The sequence below is a fragment of the Juglans regia genome, chromosome 3 (genome assembly GCF_001411555.2).
Source record: "Juglans regia cultivar Chandler chromosome 3, Walnut 2.0, whole genome shotgun sequence".
NCBI lineage: Eukaryota > Viridiplantae > Streptophyta > Magnoliopsida > Fagales > Juglandaceae > Juglans > Juglans regia.
Genome location: NC_049903.1, coordinates 6040664 through 6060158, shown reverse-complemented (window position 1 = coordinate 6060158; position 19495 = coordinate 6040664). Strand labels below are relative to the sequence as shown.

The following is a 19495-nucleotide window of genomic DNA, read 5'->3' as shown; positions in this document are numbered from 1 at the left end:
TCATCTAGAAGGGATTTTAGGTTTTGTTTCTTATTCTGAGTATTGGACCAGCTATATATATATATATATGACTATGTTTTATACAAAATATAACAAACAGTTCAATTTTTTTAAATTTTAAAATAATAATAATATTCTAACACTATTTTATTTAATTTTTATTTAAAATTATCTCACCTTATTTCACCATATAATACTGCACCTTAACGTTTAAGCATATCCAATGGCAAAAGCAATTAACATTCATAAATGGCCCTAAGATATGTATAGATCATCTAGTTGGCCAATGGAGAGAGAGTTGGAGACAGTCTCATTCGCTATCAAAATATGCAGCTACCGTTTGAATGCCACCGTATTAAAAGCATTTTGGGTTGAGATTGGCTTTGGAATTTGATCTTATTACCAAGTAAAGACTTCACTTTTGTCGAAAACCAATTTTTACTAATTAGATATATATGACTTTTCTAGTACACTCTGTTCATTTGTCACTCTGCAAAGCAAATTATAAGCTGGAATACAATCTCTTTGACTAGACCTATTATATAACACAAAGAAGGCTAGGACCCGTAAAAAGACGGCAAAATTAAGCAAAGCTGACAAAAAAGAAAATCAAAAGCATTCACTCGGCTCTATCCTCGTATTGCATGAAATATACCATGAACTAGTACTATTAAGGTTAATTTCTAACTAAACTCCTTTATTCTGGGTTATCTAACCGGATATGTCTTTTGCCTCACCACCTGTGCTACAGCTACTTTCAGATTCTGATCTTGAGGTCCCAACGGAATGTGAACCAGAGCTACCAATACTTGAATCTGAATCTTGCTTATTGTTTGAGCTCATCATGCTGGAATTCGGATGAAATATTTGCAAGGTGGAAGATGCATCCACCACTTCGGCAGGAAAGTTCAGAAGGGCCTTGGCGCCACGCATCCTAAAAGCCGCCCTATCATAAGCCAAGGCAGCCTCTTCAGCGGTGGTGAACGTTCCTAGCCATATACGGGCACCATGTCGTGACGAGTCACGAATCTCGGCCGCGTACTTTCCCCACGGTCGACGCCTCACGCCCCTGTAGTGTTTCTTGGCAATGTTCCGGGCCGGTTCTAGGCTAAGGCGGCTGCTGCTGCTGCTGCTGCTTGACGTATTGATTTGGTGCTGCCTTTGGGGTACGAAGGAACCGTTGAGCGACATGGCCTCCTTTAGGACATGGAATATAACCATGTCTTGTGAGTCGTTCTCGTTTAATGGCAGCTCACTTTGGGCGGCTAAAACCATGGCTGTCTCCTTGATTATTTCCTTATTCTACTGATCTAGATGGTGGGGTGGGGGTGGGTATTTCTTGGTACTGGAGTTTTTGAAAACTGAAATTGTGTTAGGCGGCTCAGAATTGTATTTATCTTTGGAATATAATATGGCCTCCTAGCCACACGTACGTGCGTGTGGGCTCTTGGAATTCGAATCTACCAGCTTTTGGAAAGACGAAGGTTGTAGGAACCAAAGAGTGATTAAATTTCCTTTTTTTTTTTTTTTTTTTTTCTTACGTGTTGGTTGGTAGGTGGACTGGTAAACATTACTATTTGTTTGCTTGGATATTACGTATCTGGAATTTTCCCTGTTGTAGCTAGGCTCGGTGTGGACACGAGTCTCAATCGTGGAAAACAGCTAGAAAATACTTTATACATTCTGCTCTAATTGCCTTCGCGTTCCATTCCTTTTCAATTTTTCTAAATTTTAGCTAGAAGACATCATCTCTATTATTGGAAATTTTACTAATCTTTCCAAATCTTCGTTCATTCAATTTTCTATACTTTCTCTCTTCCATTAATATAATTTTTATTTTATTTTTTCTCTCCCTTTTATTTATAATCTTAACTACTCACACGTTAAGAAAAATTAGACACATGATAAACTGTATGCAAATTCATTCTCAATAATTAAAATACAAAATTGAAAAGAGGTAAAATACATCCATAATATTTTATCAATTCTACGTAGATAGAAGTACTACTATTACCCATTCACACTAACCCCAAAACACAAACACAAATTTAATGTGAGAACAATAAAACTATATTATAATTACAACTATCGAAAATGTCCATACATTGGTCCAAAAATTTAGTACATGTCACCATAAGATTGCTCTGAATTTTTCAACATAAATTATTAAAATAAATAATCATGACATCGAAATCAAAATAATCAAACTGGTTTTCTCCAATTTTCTCTTACGCCTCTCTAAATCAATTTCTAGTCGATGTTTATTGATTTGAATGTCCATTGAGACTTGTATCTTATGAAATTATATTTTTAATCGGTTAATTGTCTTTTGGCCGTATGCATCGATTGATATTAGATGCAAACATATCATAATTAGCTCCTAGTCCGCAGTCTTAGGGTTAAAATTTAGATGAATGATATCTGCAGTCTTAGGACATTCTTGAGAATGAAATGAAATGATAATTTTGTGAATAATAGAAGATGGTTTCTAAATGAAAAATGATAAACACACATCACTTTCTACAATATTTTACATAGCAATGTTTTAAAATGAGGGTTTTTTTTTGTAAAATACATATAAAGTAATATCATTTTAGAAAAAATATTCTTATTTTAAAACATGTGTTGTGAAATATATTGTAAAATATGTTGTGTAGATATTATTACTCTTTATAAATAGTAGTGAGATAGTTTGAGTTGAATATTTTTTAAGTTTTAGAAAAGGAGAGAAAAAAAATTATAAAGTTAAAATATTGTTAAAATATAGTTTTATAATATTATTTTAGTTTAAAATTTTGAAAAAATTTAATTATTTTTTATTTGAAAATTCAGAAAAATTATAATTAATAGTCTGAAAAAATTGTAATAATTAATTTGAAAGTATTTATATTTGAGTAATGTTTGAAAATTAAATGTGATGAGATAAGGTGAAAATTTTTGGATAAAAATTTTTTTTCAAACAAACCTTTAGAGTTTGAAAGTCTCGAGTATTTTTAAAAAAGATATATATATATATAATTATATTTTTTATAACACACCTTACTCATTTTTAAAATAAATATGGACGTCTTTACGAATTTATCAATAATAGACACACCACAAGCTCACAACTTTGGTAACACGAGAAGAGGAAGGGAAGGCATGATAATTACTGGCCAGTAAATGACGCATGCATGCTGAATGTGAATGATCAACATCTTAAAATATCTTTTGATATCTCAACATATGAAATTCAAACAGTCAACAAATAAATTTAATGAAATTGAAAACTGTGACAAGTTGGCAATTTATCATATACAACGCAAATTAGGCAATTGAAAAAGAAACAAATGGAAGACAGTGCGTAGGTGGTAGGCCAGGGTTGTGGTAGGCACCGTGTTAATTGGTAGTTGTCATGTGCATGGTCGACCGCATTTATTTGTGCGATGACATGACGCCCGCATTTTGAAAAGTTTCTACAATCTGAGCTCATCACCCTCGTAAGCCTTCCGTTGTTCCGACTTTTCAAAGAGACGAAAGCATAAATTAGCCACGAAATTAAAGGGTGTCCATGTATATTTTTTGGTTGCAGAAAGAGAGCGTGTCCTAATTGAAGACCGACTAACTCACGTGGTTTGAATTAGACAAAATTCATTAATAAATAAAAGACTGCGTATATCATGAGATAAAGAGTCTCAATCAAACAAACCAACCTCATCAATTTCGTATACTAAACCCCTAAAAGAAAAAAAAAGGCCAACTTGAATTAGGGCTTGGTCATATAAAAAACTGTTTCAGGTTTATTAGACTATTAATTTCTTCATATTTTTCTCATTTTATAACATCATAAAAGTTAATTTGTAGTTATTCTAACATTGTATGAGCTATATTAGATATATTATTATTATATTAGAATGTACAACAAGTCTCACGTATTCTTGTTCAAAAAAAATTAAATTTATTATTAAAAAATAAATCTTTTCTATTAAATAGAAATTTGGCAATTGAAAACTTTTAGGCCGGTTAGCAAAACAAGTGGTTGGTACAAAGATGTATATGTAAGTGGGTTGATGTCACGTAGCACTTGAGAGGGAATTAAAGAGAAATCAAAGTGATGAAAAAGAGTTGTGATTGAAGTATACGATGAAGGTATGGTGGAAACACAGGTAATATAATAGCAATTCATACGAGGAGAATAGAAATGGAAATCGAGTAGAAAAATCAAGCAATTTATAGTGATCCAAATCAATCAACTTTATAGTCGATCAATGTTGAAATTCCCAATGTATTCCTGCGTATTCACGAGATTGTATAACAATTCACTTGAAAAACTTGATTAGATCTTAATCTTGTGACTATTTAAGCAATCAACTACTTGAATTAAATAAATAAATTTGCGTAATACAATGATTGGTTAGGAAAGAAAAACTTTAAAAAAATTTCTTAAAAGTAAAATCCTACGAGACAGATAAATTTTTTTTAAAAAAAATTTATTATTTAAAAATCAACTTATAAATAAGTTCTCAATTATAAAATTTTGTCAATTAACTATCTTACTTGACTAGACAAATGAGATCGTTTGTCTTCTATAGCAATAGTAGCCAGAACCTTTGACGATCTTCAAATATTAATTTTTCTTCTGAAACTCAAGTGGCTAAAATTGAATCAACAATCCTCTAAACTTGGAACACGATTATACTTAAGGAGAGATGAAAAATAAGATGAAAACTCTCAAGTTAATTTTCTCTCTTAAGCACACGGAATATCTTCTCTATATGCTCTCACTAAAATCTCATTAGATCATTAATAAATCAAATCCCTTTAAATATAAAGTTTGGAAAGAGTTTCAATTAAGGTAGGACTCTACTAATGAATTTAGTCTGTCGCGAAGACCTCTCTTGACGGATTGCAAACATTTTGCGATAACTTTTTATTGCAGTAACTGGCTCCAATTCAGCTTCTGTGATGTATAAGTGCAGATTCTTATGGACTTGATTTTCAACTAACTGACTTATCTAAACATACTCTATGATTTCTGGATAAACTTAATAATATTATAGATAGAGTCAATAAATAGTTTACATTCATCTATAATTACAAACACAATGCTAAGATAAACCTGATCATTTTAATCACCTAGTCCTAGTCAAAACCTGATCTTTTTTCTCTACTCACGCAAATCAACCTTAGGTTCAAATTTTGAATCTAATTGATAATTGGGAAAAGAAAAAAAAAAAAAAGAAAGAAGAATCAAGTTGGAGCTATATATATATATATATATATATATATATATATATATATATATGTAGTGTAGGGCTTACCTTGATAAGTTTTGGTGAACACTGGAGATAAGTTGTGTATTTTTATTTTAAAAAAAAATCAAATTGGTATTTTCTTTTTATTTGTTTTGTTTTGTTGGTTCCTTAATGAAATTCAACAGAACAAAATAAAATATCCTAGTATCATAAGCCAAGTAGTAACGTTGTCAAGCCTTAAAAATTCAAGATGAGCTGGGTGACAAAGGGCTCCTTTTTATGCGAAAAATATAATATCTTATTATCATTTTTCTTTTCTCTCTCCTAGTTAATCTTTCTCGTTCGGTTAATAATTAATTAAAGAGCTGAATAAGTTGAATTCTTTCTCCAGTCACTTTGAAGGGTAAGACCGAAAAAAAGCCACTAGAGGGGTGTTTGTTGGAATCAGTACCTGAACTAATTCTAACTTGCAAATTTGTTTGAACAAAGAACTGAAGAAGTGACCAAATTAACACCTCATAAGAATTGTCCATTCCATTCGGTGGGACATTCCCCCCTAGTTGGGCCAGGCCCAGAGTATGGTTGGCAAGGCCCACGGTCCGATTGCCTCAGGTCCACCATCTGTCGTTGAGACAGATGGAGCCACATTAATTGTGTCAACCGGGGGTGTCAACTGGGGATTCTAACCAGTGATCATGTCCCTGACAAGAGCCACTGCATTGAATGCGACAATTCCCCCCTCTGAGGTAGGACTGGATGCTCCAGACACATAGAGAACTATAATTGCCCCATTGCATGTATAATTCGGGATCTTCTTCTTCTCCCCAACTCGATCCCCTTTTTAGGCATTGGAGTGACTTCCTGGCACTCCAGGCCCATCAAGCTTCTCTGCCTCAAGTGACTAACAGAGCACGGCGGGGTGTCAAACACATCCTTAACACAATTCATTGGATTGATAAGGGAAAAAATTGTATGTTTTTTAATAATCATGAAGTTATTAAATTAGGAGTATCTCTTTAAAAAATCAATTAATAGTATAGGCAAAAATTAAAATCCAACATAGAAGTGTTTGAAATGATACTATATAGTAGCTAGTAATGCATTGTATATATTTTTCTCTGAATTTCTTAATATTATAATTCGAAGAAAAAAAACTAAGAGATCCTGGTCAAGTAGGCTACATTAACTGACCCAAAATTTTTATATAGAATGTAAATTTGAGTTCCAGTCTGTGCTCTGCAAATTCCATTGATATCTGAGGCAGTCTAAATCTTTGCTCAATAGAGGATTCACATGATGATGAGGTGTCAGACCAAATTGTAACATTCCCCTATCTGATCTATAAGTCATTGCCATATGATTTCCTGCCTGGTTTCTTCTAGGTTGCCCTTGTCCCATGCTGCAGGAGCCAACAGCAGGCTGAGGCTGCTGAGCCGTTCCAAAGTTACCTACCCCTGAGTGAATAGAGCTTCAAGACAATATATTCCATTATTTCCTTTGTTTCCTATAACTATGGACTCGTTTGTTTTCAAGAAACATATCATCTCATCTCACCTCATTATTACAACTTTTTCAAATCTTCACACAAAATAAAATAAACATTTCAACTTTTTCAAATCTCAAAATAAAAATAATATTAAAAAATATATTCTAACAATATTTTATTTAACTTTTTAATTTTAATCTCATCTCATCTCTGAAAACAAACGAATCCTATATGATCCTGACATACTCCTTCACATCTTCCTAATTGTCTTGCTCTATCTTGTCCCTGTAGAAGCTTTTCATTCCAAAATTCAATTTCACCATGGCTTCCTGACAGTGGCAATGGCTGACGAGATGGCGCTGGGACTGTTAAGAATGGAGTAAGGCCACCTTCAGTATTATAAGGAATTCCAGTGCAAGATACTACTCCTTGGCTTTCAATTTCTTGTTCTCCTTGTAAAGAACAGGTTAAACCAGAATTTAAACCACCCTCAGAACTGGGTAACATCATTCCAACTTCACTTTGGTTGCTACTATAAATACTCCATTGGTTCAAAATCTTTTCTTGGGTGATCAGTTGATTCCTAAGCAACTGAAGTTCTTGTTCTAGTTGCCGGTATTTCCCCAAAGGTCCATGAACAGGGTCCTGCCTCCATATCGCGGCTTCCCATTTGATGGACTCAGCAGCCAGTTCCCTGTGTTGTACATCAAGATTCATGAGAATCTTCGACACGTTCCCAACACCAAAAACTCTGTGAACCGTTTGGAAATTCTCGGCCATATGCGCTGGGAAGTACGGCGCCATAAGACAGGTGTTGTCACACTTCTTCCTTTGGTGCCTGCACGAAGCGCATGCATGGCGATAATTGCTGCTGCAAGGCTCCTCAGCTCTACCCCTTGGCATAGACATGGTTAGCCAATACGTACAATGCCCTTCACAAGAAGCAAGAAAACTGTATATCAGGAAGACTGTGATAGATCAGTATTGCAGTAAGGAGGCGGAAGGTAAACTTGTTTGGCTAGGTTTAAAACAGATCAACAGAGTCCCGTATCACATGTAATGCTGTCAGGCATATCGGCCATTGGTTATTAATTTTTTAGGGATATATATCAAGACACGTTTAAAATTTAATAGACTCTTACTTGGGTTAGGAGACAATTAGATAATAAGTCTAAGCCTAATTACAATCAAATTGCTATACTTTACTCCGAATTGATGATGTATATTGCATGGACATGTCTTTGGGTATTCGGCCCAAATTTCCATGAATTCAGGCCTCCGTAACTTCAAATTTGAAAGCTTGTTCTTGGCTAACCTTAAGCAGCATGAATGGAGTCAAGTTGGGCTTTTATATAAACTAGAACCCATTTTACTGAACCCAATCCAAAGCACTTAAATTAATATTATTTTCCTGCGTCGGAGTGGAGTTGCACTTTAAAGAATATATAAGTTTATTGGGCTTAGTAATTGTCAGTGGCCCAGAAAAGCACAAAGCCGAGCAATAATAACACTTGGGTCCTGCTACAGGGACAGTGGTTTTATTCCCTGATTCTGACCGTTGGTGAACCCTAACATTTTCAGATCATAACCTTTTTGACTCTTTTTAGGCCATTCTTAATCTCAGTCATCATTGTATATTGGTTAACCAACTAAGCAATTCATCTTTCTTCATCATCATCATGCTTTCCCTCCCTTCTCCAGCACTTAAACCAACCAACACTAGCACCAAACCTACTTTGCTAACCTCTATGGCTCTGGCCTTGCACCTAAAGTAAAGAAAAACCCAAAAGCAATCAATTTAAATTGGATGAGTTTCAACCAGGGTGGGACGTGATAGGGCTTGTAGGTAGTTAAGTTCCTGCCTTCCCCTTTCATTTCTTTTCATACTAGAAAGTTCCTCTTTTTCTCCTCTTGTTGATTTCCAAGTGATTATAACTGTGGGGGGAGTTTTAATAGGGACCTAAGGAAATGAGCACAGCAAGATTTCTCAAGTGTGTGACTGTAGGGGATGGGGCAGTGGGAAAGACATGCATGCTTATTTCCTATACTAGTAATACCTTTCCAACGGTATGATTCTTCCTCCTGGTGCTCACTTTAGAAAGCAGTGATTATAATGATCTGTGTGTAAAGCAATCATCTGCATGTTTATAATTTTGTTTGTTCTTGTTTCTTGGTAGGATTATGTTCCAACGGTGTTCGACAACTTCAGTGCCAATGTGGTGGTTGATGGTAGTATTGTGAACGTTGGCCTATGGGATACTGCAGGTGATTCCATCATGTCTTTCTAGCATACATTACATTGAGATTCCACACATTTAATTAGAGAGTTAATAGAATCAGTGCATTTGCAGGACAGGAAGATTACAATAGGCTAAGGCCTCTAAGTTATAGAGGAGCCGATGTGTTTCTGTTGGCCTTCTCCCTCGTCAGCAAGGCCAGTTTCGAGAACATCTCTAAAAAGGTTTCTGGTTTTTGTCCCTTTTTATTATATTTTATTTCCTAAGATTGTTCATGTCATCCACAATCTGCTAGACATTGAGATGATATCTGGATTTGTGTCTAGCAGTGGATCCCAGAGCTAAAGCATTACGCACCCAATGTGCCAATCATACTCGTGGGGACCAAACTTGGTAAGACAGTCTAATTTTAGAAGCATTACAAGCATGAGTTGTTCCCTAAGTTGCCATCAGCTTTGAAGGGAAAAATCCCAAATTGTTAAAGGTGCTGCGTGTTCTGCTTATTTAATGATAATCTGACTGCATTTTCAGCATTTCTAGCAGCATGAAAACTTCTACAACTAATGTTTATTAACTCACAGCTTTCTCTGTCGAAATTGTTTTGTTAATCGTGTCAGAAATTTGTAAAACATGCTAGCAACTCAATCTTCTTCTCCTTCTCACTCTCTTCAGGTGGGCATTGATGAGATCAAGCCTGAAAATATTACCTAAGCAATATAAGAGTAGAATTCCTGACAATTCGATCATTTTTCCCCAAATTTTGAAGCAAAATTAATGCCTAAACAAATGAGAATCCACAATAAATTTAAACAAAGTCAACGAAGTTTTTCTAAGAATTTTGTCATATTCCCCCAATTTGTTATTAACTTATTTGTGCTTCCTCGGCCTTAGGAGCTTCTCATGGCTTCTCTGTTGATTCTTTGACTCCTGGTAGTGCATCTTGGAATTCAGATCTTTCAAGTGAAAACCCATCAAAATCTTTCAAAACTTCCCCTCATCCCAATTTTTCCTTTCCTTTTGATGTTCATCAAAGTTTTCAGTGTAATTTCTTCAACTTAAATATCAAGTACCTCTATATATGGGACAACTTTTAACTGCAGATTTAAAAGAAGACAAGCTGTTCTTGGCTGATCATCCTGGAGCAACACCAATAACAACAGCTCAGGCAAGTCATTCAGGGACGGAATATGGTTAATCACATTACAGCTATATATACATATTACATTAAAATATCTGTGGGATTAAAGTGAGATCGATTGATGATGATTAGGGTGAGGAGCTGAAGAATATGATTGGTGCAGTCGTCTACATAGAATGCAGTTCCAAAACTCAGCAGGTACCCAAATCTCCTGAAAATCAATCGGATTTTTTTTTATCCCATCTACCATATATCATAGGACACATCCATTTGGTGGGACCTTAATTCAGGTAAAATGCTTTAACCTACAAAGCTATTGATAAACTATTATGTCTCGCTTCGATGATCTGGTTTTTCAGAACGTGAAGGCCGTGTTTGATAGTGCAATAAAGGTTGCTTTAAGGCCACCAAAACCAGAGAAGAAGCCACGCAAACAAAGAACATGTGCTTTCCTCAAATGTTAAATCAACGTCGATATCAAATTCTCTTCTCCAGCATTGTCACTGGTCAATTAAAGCATATTTTTGTTTCTCACATGAACGTAATATATATATATATATATATATATATATATATGGATTTATATATGTAACTTCCGGCTGGAGCTATGGAAAATCTATAGGGATGGGATTTCAATATAAATCCTAGCCTCATTGTTATGCTGCTATATATATATATATATATATATATATATATGAGTTTCAGTATATGCAGTATTTAGTTTATTGTTTTATGTTAATGGCAAAACAAGAGCTACTCGATCGACTATTTTTTTTTTAAGTAGTTTATTACCCCTCCGCATGCATTTTCTAGGCCCGTTTAGCTTGTCACAAAGAATGAGTACGTAATTAGCCTTCTTCATCTATTTAGTCCATAAGATCTACCCGAGACCAGCCCAAACTGTGCTCTGCAGTACACACTCGTGGCCTCCCTATGTTCTAATTAAATTTTCTTAAAATACTAACATATCCCAACAAACATTAATAGCATCAACCTTAAACAAATTTTGTCCGTTATTACACATCAGTGGTGAAAAAAAAAAAAATCACAATTTCGGGAATATTGTTGGACCTGGTTTTGGGTTTTGACTTAAATATTACTGATTTGTTAATAATAGATTAAAAAGCTCAGATACTTTAACACAAATTGTCAAAGAGACAGATCTAGCGATCAACACTAGTACATCGAGTTTCCCATGGCTTGTTTTTACCGAAATTCAGAGCTTGGTTATCGAAAATAAATGGTCAGATATGGCTCTTAAAGGCAGTTGTTTCTGACTTAATGTTGGGCTTTTAGCTAGCTAGGTCGTTGAATTCGAAATATATATATGACTTTTACGATGAAATTAATATATTGGACTATTCTTGAACAATCCGGCCTTGCTTTGGAATTGAAACAATGAGAATACGACCCATATATCCAATTAATTATTAGGGTAAGTACGCATATATGGTTTGGCAGGATATGCACGTACGTTGGTACTGAACCGGATCGGCTGCATGCACGATATGTGGGATATTATTATTGGCGCTGCTTTCCTTCGTTTTGTTGACAACCCGTGACATGCTCTATTTCCTCCAATATTAATAATAAATATTTGATAAAAAAAATAATAAAAATTAAAAAAAATATAGAGTATAGAGTGTGAAGAAGTTGTAAAGATTTATTATATTAATAATGGTGCATGGCCAACACTAATTTCCTTATTCTTAATTCGATATTTGTGCCTCATGATCACAACAGACACATAGGGAGGTTCCTCGCCCACTTCATTTGAAATATGTCTCGTGAAGTACTAAAAGTAATATTTAGTATTTACCACCAATCACTTCTTCTTATCGTAAGTTTATATTATATATATTCCCAACCTATATATATATCTACTCTATTATAATAAGTGACTATCTAACTATGAATAATAATTTTTGTTATTTTTTCGTTAACTTTTCTTATTTTTCTGTTAAGTTATGTTTTACCAAAAAGCCCCTAGCTAAAACTCTTGACTATTTGATGTGTAATTCATTTGTAAAATTTAATGAAAGATCATAGTTTACCAAAAGATCCTTAAAATCCTTGATCATTTGATGTGTAGCTCTCTTGTAGAATTTAATAAAGCATCATGTTTTACCAAAATATCCATAATTTAGATTAATAATATTTTATTATTATATAAAGCGTAAATAGATCATCCAATATAAATACAAACCAATGCTCTACTTTGTTGAAATTTAGATTTTTTTAATCTTTATTTTTAATCTTTTTTTAACTTTATATTTTTTTTTTCAGACAAATAAGCTATTGAATTTTTCATTATTTTTATTTAAATCATTATGTCAAGTGCACCCTAAGACTAACGGACATGGAGCCGTTCCCTAGTATATAGATCGTTTCAGATAAATGGTTTTTATATCCAAGAATGAGAGCTTAAAGTTTATATAAAATATATATATATATATATATATATATATATATATATATATATATATATAAAAGAAGCCTCCTACATAATTTCAAACAGTCTTTCTTGCGTAGCTAGAATCCCAATTGATCATGATCTTGGATTGAAATTGCTCAAGGGGAGTACAAGTTAACAATCGAATTCAAAGATATCTGCATAATTCGTCTAGATCTCTCTATCTAGCTCCGCGAGTTCTTGTGCCAAAGTTGTGTCTTAGTTATGAACGGTCCTAAGAATTTCAACGAAGTACTATATTATATGAAGTTTGCATGTGCACCAAATTTCCTGCATTTATTTGCAGCATGTTGTACATTTACTGCTTGCACGTTCTCATATGGTTACTGCATGCTCTGCTATTGCCGCAATTTTAGCTAAGACACACACATAAATACCCAGTACTTCCTCTTTCTATCAGACACATAATATATACCAACATTAATTGTTGTCAGGAAAGGTCGAAATCCAGAGTCAGATCTATATTTTAATTCCAAGTACTCGTATTGTTCCGCTTAGATTAGTGAGGATTCGGTTTGGATTATGGATATACATATAAAGATTTTAAAGATGACCAGAAAAATCATCTAGGGAGTAAGCACGTACAGCTTATTGCATTAATTTTAAAGATGACCCGAAAAATGTTTCTATTGTATGTTTTGAATGACCCAAAACTATTTTCAAAGGGAAAGCACCCAACGGCCAACGTACAAGGCGAGTCGTGCAGAAAATAAAAATGTCGATGCTTATCGTTTCTGCAGCAAAGAAACAGTGTGATATCATTCATATATGAAAAATACTCATCTTACCGTTAATTTAAATTTTTTATTTTTTTATTAATATTTTTTTTATTTAATAATTAAATAAATATTTTTTATTATATAGTCGATAAACTTGGACAAGTCAGAAAAATAATAATAATAATAATACTAATAATAATGATGATGATAAGGCCTCTATTCACATCCAGACAGATTGGTGGGAACAGAAAAGAGGAGGTGATTAATAAAGAAAATGACACTAAAATAGGAAGAAAACAATAAATACAAGGAGTGTACGTACCGAGGAGCAGAAGGATCCCACTCAGTACGTACTGCAAATATTTAAAGCGAGTGATCAGTGTGGGGGAATGGGATGGATAGATGGATTTCACCGTTAATTATAAACAAGAAGCGTACGCACGTTTGCATATATATATATATATAGCCTATAGGAGTGACATGGTACTGTACTCATTAAAGTCAAAGTGCCAAAACAACTCTATACTACAATATATATATATATATATATATATATTGAGAAATAATTTATATAAATTTTAAATAGATAAATCTCTTATAGATCTTTATAAATAAAAAATCTTCACAACCTCTTAACATTCTACACTCCACATTATTTTTAATTTTTATTATTTTTTTTTTATTAAATATTTATTATATGAATAATGAATATGCTCCTTTATAAAAGGGAAGTACTCCACGTTGAAAAAATATAAAAAAAACTATTTTATTTTACTGAAATTTACTTTTTATAAAAAACTTGTATCGAATTTGTACATATTTATACCTAACATTACTATAGTATATTTTGACGAGTCTACTTCAGTTGCTAAAGATATTTGATGAGTTCGCATTTCAAACTCTGCTTACTTTCCTTTTTGACTGCCCCACAACAGAGATTGATTATTTCAGAATTTAGAGGAGGCAGAGGAAGAAATGAAAAACGGTCCCCCCTTCCGTTTTCCTCTAGGCGAGAAAGGGTCTTTAGATTCTTTACTCTTTGTTGAATGTGAGATTCGGACCTTTTTTCTTTTTCGTTTTCCTCCAAGGGAATTACGGTTTGGGCTCCCGTATGTTCGGTCTCAAAGCTTAATTTGTACACAGAAATTGAACAAGTACTTATTATTGAGGTTTAAAGTTTGCAACAATTTGTCCCGTAGAGCCTCTTCAACCAAACTTGCATTGTATGGCTTCCAAGATTAATCAAAGAAATTAAGAAATTAATGGGAATGTCAGAGAAGCCTAAAGATTAAACACGATGACACGTGCATAAGGAAAGGTGCTTATCATGCTGATTTTCTTAGGCTCCGTTTGGAACTTGCTCAGTCTAATTGTAAATGAGTTAAACACTCAACTCTCAACTCTCAATATTTTTTTTATATATATACAAATTGCCCAAAGGCTTTATTGCAAGTGCCCTCACTTTTGGCAAAGGAATACATTGGTTACATTATTTCAATTTGCAATTTTTCACTAAACCAAAAACAACCTTATGACCAAAATTATAATCAGTAAAGAAAACTAACATCCCAAAACTAACAAATATTAGCAAGGCCGTAAATAAGGCAACGTTAATTTATCTGTACAAATCAAACCTCTAAAAAATCGAGCTTGATTTAAAGAATTCCACTCACACGAAACTCCATTTGCTCCCGATTTTTCCAAATAATCCCCCGAAGCATTTCATTCTCTAAAAATATGCTGCACAGTAACATCCCCACTATGAACAAAACCCATCATTTCATCCCAACAATCTTCTAAATACCACACATCACATCGTTGCCAATGCACCCACTTCACACACACTTTGCGAGTCTGATTCCACTTCGAATCTTTGAAAACCCATATCTCGGCAATATCGTAACCCAAGAAGCATAGCCTGTAGCTTTGCACTAATATTAGTTCATTCACTAGGGTATTTTGAAAAAGCCAGAACAATATTTCTGTAAGAAGCACGAAAAACTACTCCTGCCCCTGACGCTCCCGGGTTCCCCAAGCTACTACCGTCTATATTGAGTTTAACTCTTCCAGACATCGGTTTCTTTCAAACTATAGCCTGTAGCACCTTTTGTTTTACTGGGATGATTGGGACATTGAGCTCATGTAGCTGCGCTTCATCCGCACATGAACATCTTGTAACCTTTGAATTTACATTTTGCAATTTACCCACTGTGAAACGGATCAGTTGGCATATTTCCTCAGCTGAAAATAACCATCATCGCTTTACATCAATGGAACCATAGCCTTCATGAGATAATGAACGGTAGTAAGCCAATTATACTTCCCATTTGCATCGCTCTTGAAGGCCTCCTGAACCACACCAACATTGTTTGGTACCAAGTCCTATTCGATTCGTATGGAAACAAACATCTAAAGCAACTGCACCTGCCATTTGGACGTGATTTAAATCTTTAGTATCCCCTCCTGCACAACAATCACATTTTTACACGTGGGATCAATAATTTTTTTAACTCAACACCTCTTTACACACGGGACCTACAACATTTTTCAACTTTCTGTAAATACATTTAAACTCATCTTAACATCCAAACACATCTAAACTCATCTTAGGTGCATCCCACAAAACTCACTCTATCATCTTAACTTATGACTATTCATAAAGAACCCAACTCGTCTCAATTTAGCTCAACATCCAAACGAGACCTTAGCAGTTAAACTCACAATTACGTACATGAGTTGGACTTACGGTGCCATGATGTTGGAGAACTGAACTAGGCACGTACCTATGTTTTCAAAAATTATGCGGTTAAGATGTAAAATAAATAATAAAATCATTTTTGTCCAACAACTCCATTCGACAATGCAAACGGCAATATATTGGAGTTTTTCAAGTACTACTACTATTATAGTCAGAATCAGGGTATTTTCATTGAATTGACTAAATACAAATTCAAATTTTAGTTAATATCACACGAGTTTGTATTTGCCTAGTCTATTCAAATTCAATCCCTACATTAGAGTATTTATTTACTCTATATATAATAATAAAATATTATTAATGTAATTATTTTTTAATTTAATTTATTTTTATCACATTTTGTAGTTCTACCAATTAAATGTTAGTAATAATTATATTCTAATTAATATTAACTAATTTATTTATTTTTATCACATTTGATATTTAATAATAATAAATCGAACCAAATATCTTAATTATAAAAAATACCTATATATTTTGTGAGAGGCTAGTGATAAATGAATATTATAGTGTTTGGCTAAGTTACTATATACCAACATATTTGGTAAGTTACTGTAGTTAATATCTAAATTTATATAAACAAACCTAATTCAATGTGGGATGTGGGATATTTTAAGTCTCTTGTTAGCAAAATTTGATTAAACTTAGATTTTAAGCAAGCGTGAGAGTGCTTTTTAAGTAGTAGGACCTTCCTGCAACTGCATGCTTTTGCGACAACCAATAATAGGACTGGCCACTAATTATTGTTATTTTCAGTTTATTTATATATTTCTCTTTTCATTAATAATATATATAATTATATTATTTATAAGAAATAAAAAGGTATCTTTTGATTAAAATATAATCAAATATTAATTTAATTACATTCCTTGCATTTATGTATATATTTTGAAATAGATACTATTCGATCGATGCAAAAGGATAACCCTTTTTCTTACCAGAACAATTATAGGCTGTTAATTAAACTTGTGGGCGAGTAGATATATATATAGATATTATATTTTTTTACGATACTAAATAATTATAGAAAAATATTATCCTTACCGTTTATTTTTATTGCTGTGATTTTTTATTTTTTATTATTTATTTATTTTTTTAATAAAAATATTAAAAAATATTAAAAAATACATGAATGAAAAAGCAAAAAACTAAAAAATAAAATTTTATAATTAACTGTAGTTCTCAGCAGTAGCTTGGAGAGGTGGCTGTAGTGCCACTCATAATTATAACCGGATTCATCTTCTAGTGTGCCAGCCAATACCCCATATATATATAATATATATATATATATATATATATAAACCCCAATGTATGCACAGCTGCTCTTAATTACCAAAACATTTACCACTAGAAGTCAACAGACAACAATACCATGATGAGTGGTACTGAATAGACATAGTTCAATATTGTTGCTTGGCTACCCAAAATTAATAAGGAAAAGAAAAAGAACAAAACCAGGGCGGTTTCCCGGCCCTTCAAATCTAACGCACGTATGCATGGACCTCATTTTGTGTGCTCGTGTAAATTTATAGACGTAGCCGTTTCCAAATTAGACAAGAAAATTAACTATCTTCTTCAACTTCCGATTAAACATGCAAACTTTATTAGCTAAATTCCAAAACATTTCTGTACGTGTCTTTGTCTGCGTGTATGTGGCAGTATCATGTGTGTGAGAGAGATAAAAAGGCCTGGGGTTGCAGGATCAGAGACGGAGTAGCGGACAAAGATGATCAGGATTTAAATAAAGTAAATTAATGAGTGGGTCATTAGATGGCACGCACCAATGCTCGGTGTGAGCTTTGCATGTCGGAACAGCACCGACACCGATGGCCAGAACTTTACTAGTCCTCTGATCTTTTCACTCTCTCGTCTTTGCATGTGGAGTTGGACTCTTTCTCACCACACATCCACCCCGCGGGCAGAGATAGTTTTTTTTTTTTGTACCTTCTTATTCAATTTAATATATATATATATATATATTAGAAGTGTACATGTCTCTAAATTTGCATAGACATTTCTTAACCTTATAATATTAATCTATATAGGGTTAGGAAAGGTTGGTTTTGTTGTAAAGCTTATATATTTATAGGCCGGTTTCGATCAACGTACAAAATGCATGTTATGGATTTGATTCTCGATCTGTGTTAGGATCAATGCGCGCTAATATAAGGAGAGCACAACCTTTCAATATCACGTCAAAAGAAAGAGCATCAACCACTATGCCCTCTTCCTCCGTCAGAAGGGGAGGCGAGGTGGCCGCGGGGAGAGCTAAAGTACCACCTTATATTAAGCTCCAGCATTCCCGGCGGCCTCTGATCTTTTGCTGCGGGGATTTTACAATCCCTTTTGGTTTCTTAACCAAACCTATTTAATATGAATAATAATAAATACACAACACTTTATATAATATTTTTTATAATATATATTATAAAATAAAAATATTTTTATAAAATAATATTAATTTTATAAAAATACTTCTCTTTTTAAAATATTATTATATAAAATATTATACGTTTATCATTTTTCATCTAATAATAGAGCGTAATGGTCATGAATTATCTTCATACATTCGTTAAAAGGGCCTTTAAACCATCAAATAAATTTGTCTTTTTGTACTTTTTGATTTTTTTTCAGAACTTTTGATGAGCTTTTTCGGTCTTTTTGTACTTGAACGGCTTTTCGTAGATTGCAAGCCTACCTTTTTACTTATTTTCCGCCTGAGGCATCGATTTACTGAAATGCACATCATCACCATCTCTTTGTATTTAACTGGACTTGAGAATCTCTGCGAAATTAAGCTATCAGTTATATAGAAAATTAAAGATCAGATGATATTTGTAATTTTAAGTTAGAGAAATTCTGCACACTCAAGTGAATAATTTTATGATTGACATGAAAAATTTATTTTTACCGACGAACGTCACTCTTTTTTCAAAAATATATATGCAGAATTTACATACTAACGTTTACTTTAATACCCGATGGATGCCAGAGCAGAGCTCGGAACACTCATAAACAGTAGTACATGAAATATATATATATATATATATATACAAGCATTAAATGCGCGCGACATGATATTACTAGCACGAGCAGATTTGATTGAAAGGCGTCCATGGAGGTTGATAGAGGTTATATTATATTATTTAGCATGTAATGCAGTACTACAATATTATTATTTATTGTCACGTTAAATTGAACTAAATTGAATTAAGATAAAAATTAAAAATTAAATAAAATATTATTTTTTAAATATTATTATTTTAATATTTAAAAAATTAAATTATTTATTATATTTTATATTAAAATTTAAAAAAATTATAATAATTAGATAAAATAAATTGTGATGAATGTAAAATGAAACTGGTGTTTCATCAACTACAAAGATAGCCGCAATTAGTGATGATGATGATGTAGTAGGAGGAAGATGAGGACGAGAAATATATATGG

The 19495-nt window shown here is 33.2% G+C and overlaps 3 protein-coding genes across 4 annotated transcripts; 1 reads left to right on the top strand and 2 right to left on the bottom strand.

Moving 5' to 3' along the window:
- Positions 1–481: 481 nt before the first annotated feature.
- Positions 482–1398, bottom strand: LOC109004409 (pathogenesis-related genes transcriptional activator PTI5-like). Its single transcript, XM_018982946.2, has one exon. The coding sequence runs from the start codon at positions 1273–1275 to the stop codon at positions 712–714; it is 564 nt and encodes a 187-aa protein (XP_018838491.1). The 5' UTR covers positions 1276–1398; the 3' UTR covers positions 482–711.
- A 5526-nt stretch (positions 1399–6924) lies between these two features.
- Positions 6925–7629, bottom strand: LOC109004382 (LOB domain-containing protein 2-like). Its single transcript, XM_018982914.1, has one exon. It carries the CDS (start codon positions 7627–7629, stop codon positions 6925–6927), a length of 705 nt encoding a protein of 234 aa, XP_018838459.1.
- Positions 7630–8580: 951 nt separating this feature from the next.
- Positions 8581–10620, top strand: LOC109004408 (rac-like GTP-binding protein RAC13). Of its 2 annotated transcripts, none has more exons than XM_018982945.2 (7): positions 8581–8787; positions 8898–8985; positions 9072–9181; positions 9287–9350; positions 10058–10122; positions 10228–10293; positions 10455–10620. In XM_018982945.2, exons 1-7 carry the CDS (start codon positions 8689–8691, stop codon positions 10557–10559), a joined length of 597 nt encoding a protein of 198 aa, XP_018838490.1. In that variant the 5' UTR covers positions 8581–8688; the 3' UTR covers positions 10560–10620. The 2 variants fall into 2 exon arrangements, with proteins under 2 accessions (XP_018838490.1, XP_018838489.1); XM_018982944.2 differs by having other exon boundaries at positions 9284–9350.
- Positions 10621–19495: the final 8875 nt, after the last annotated feature.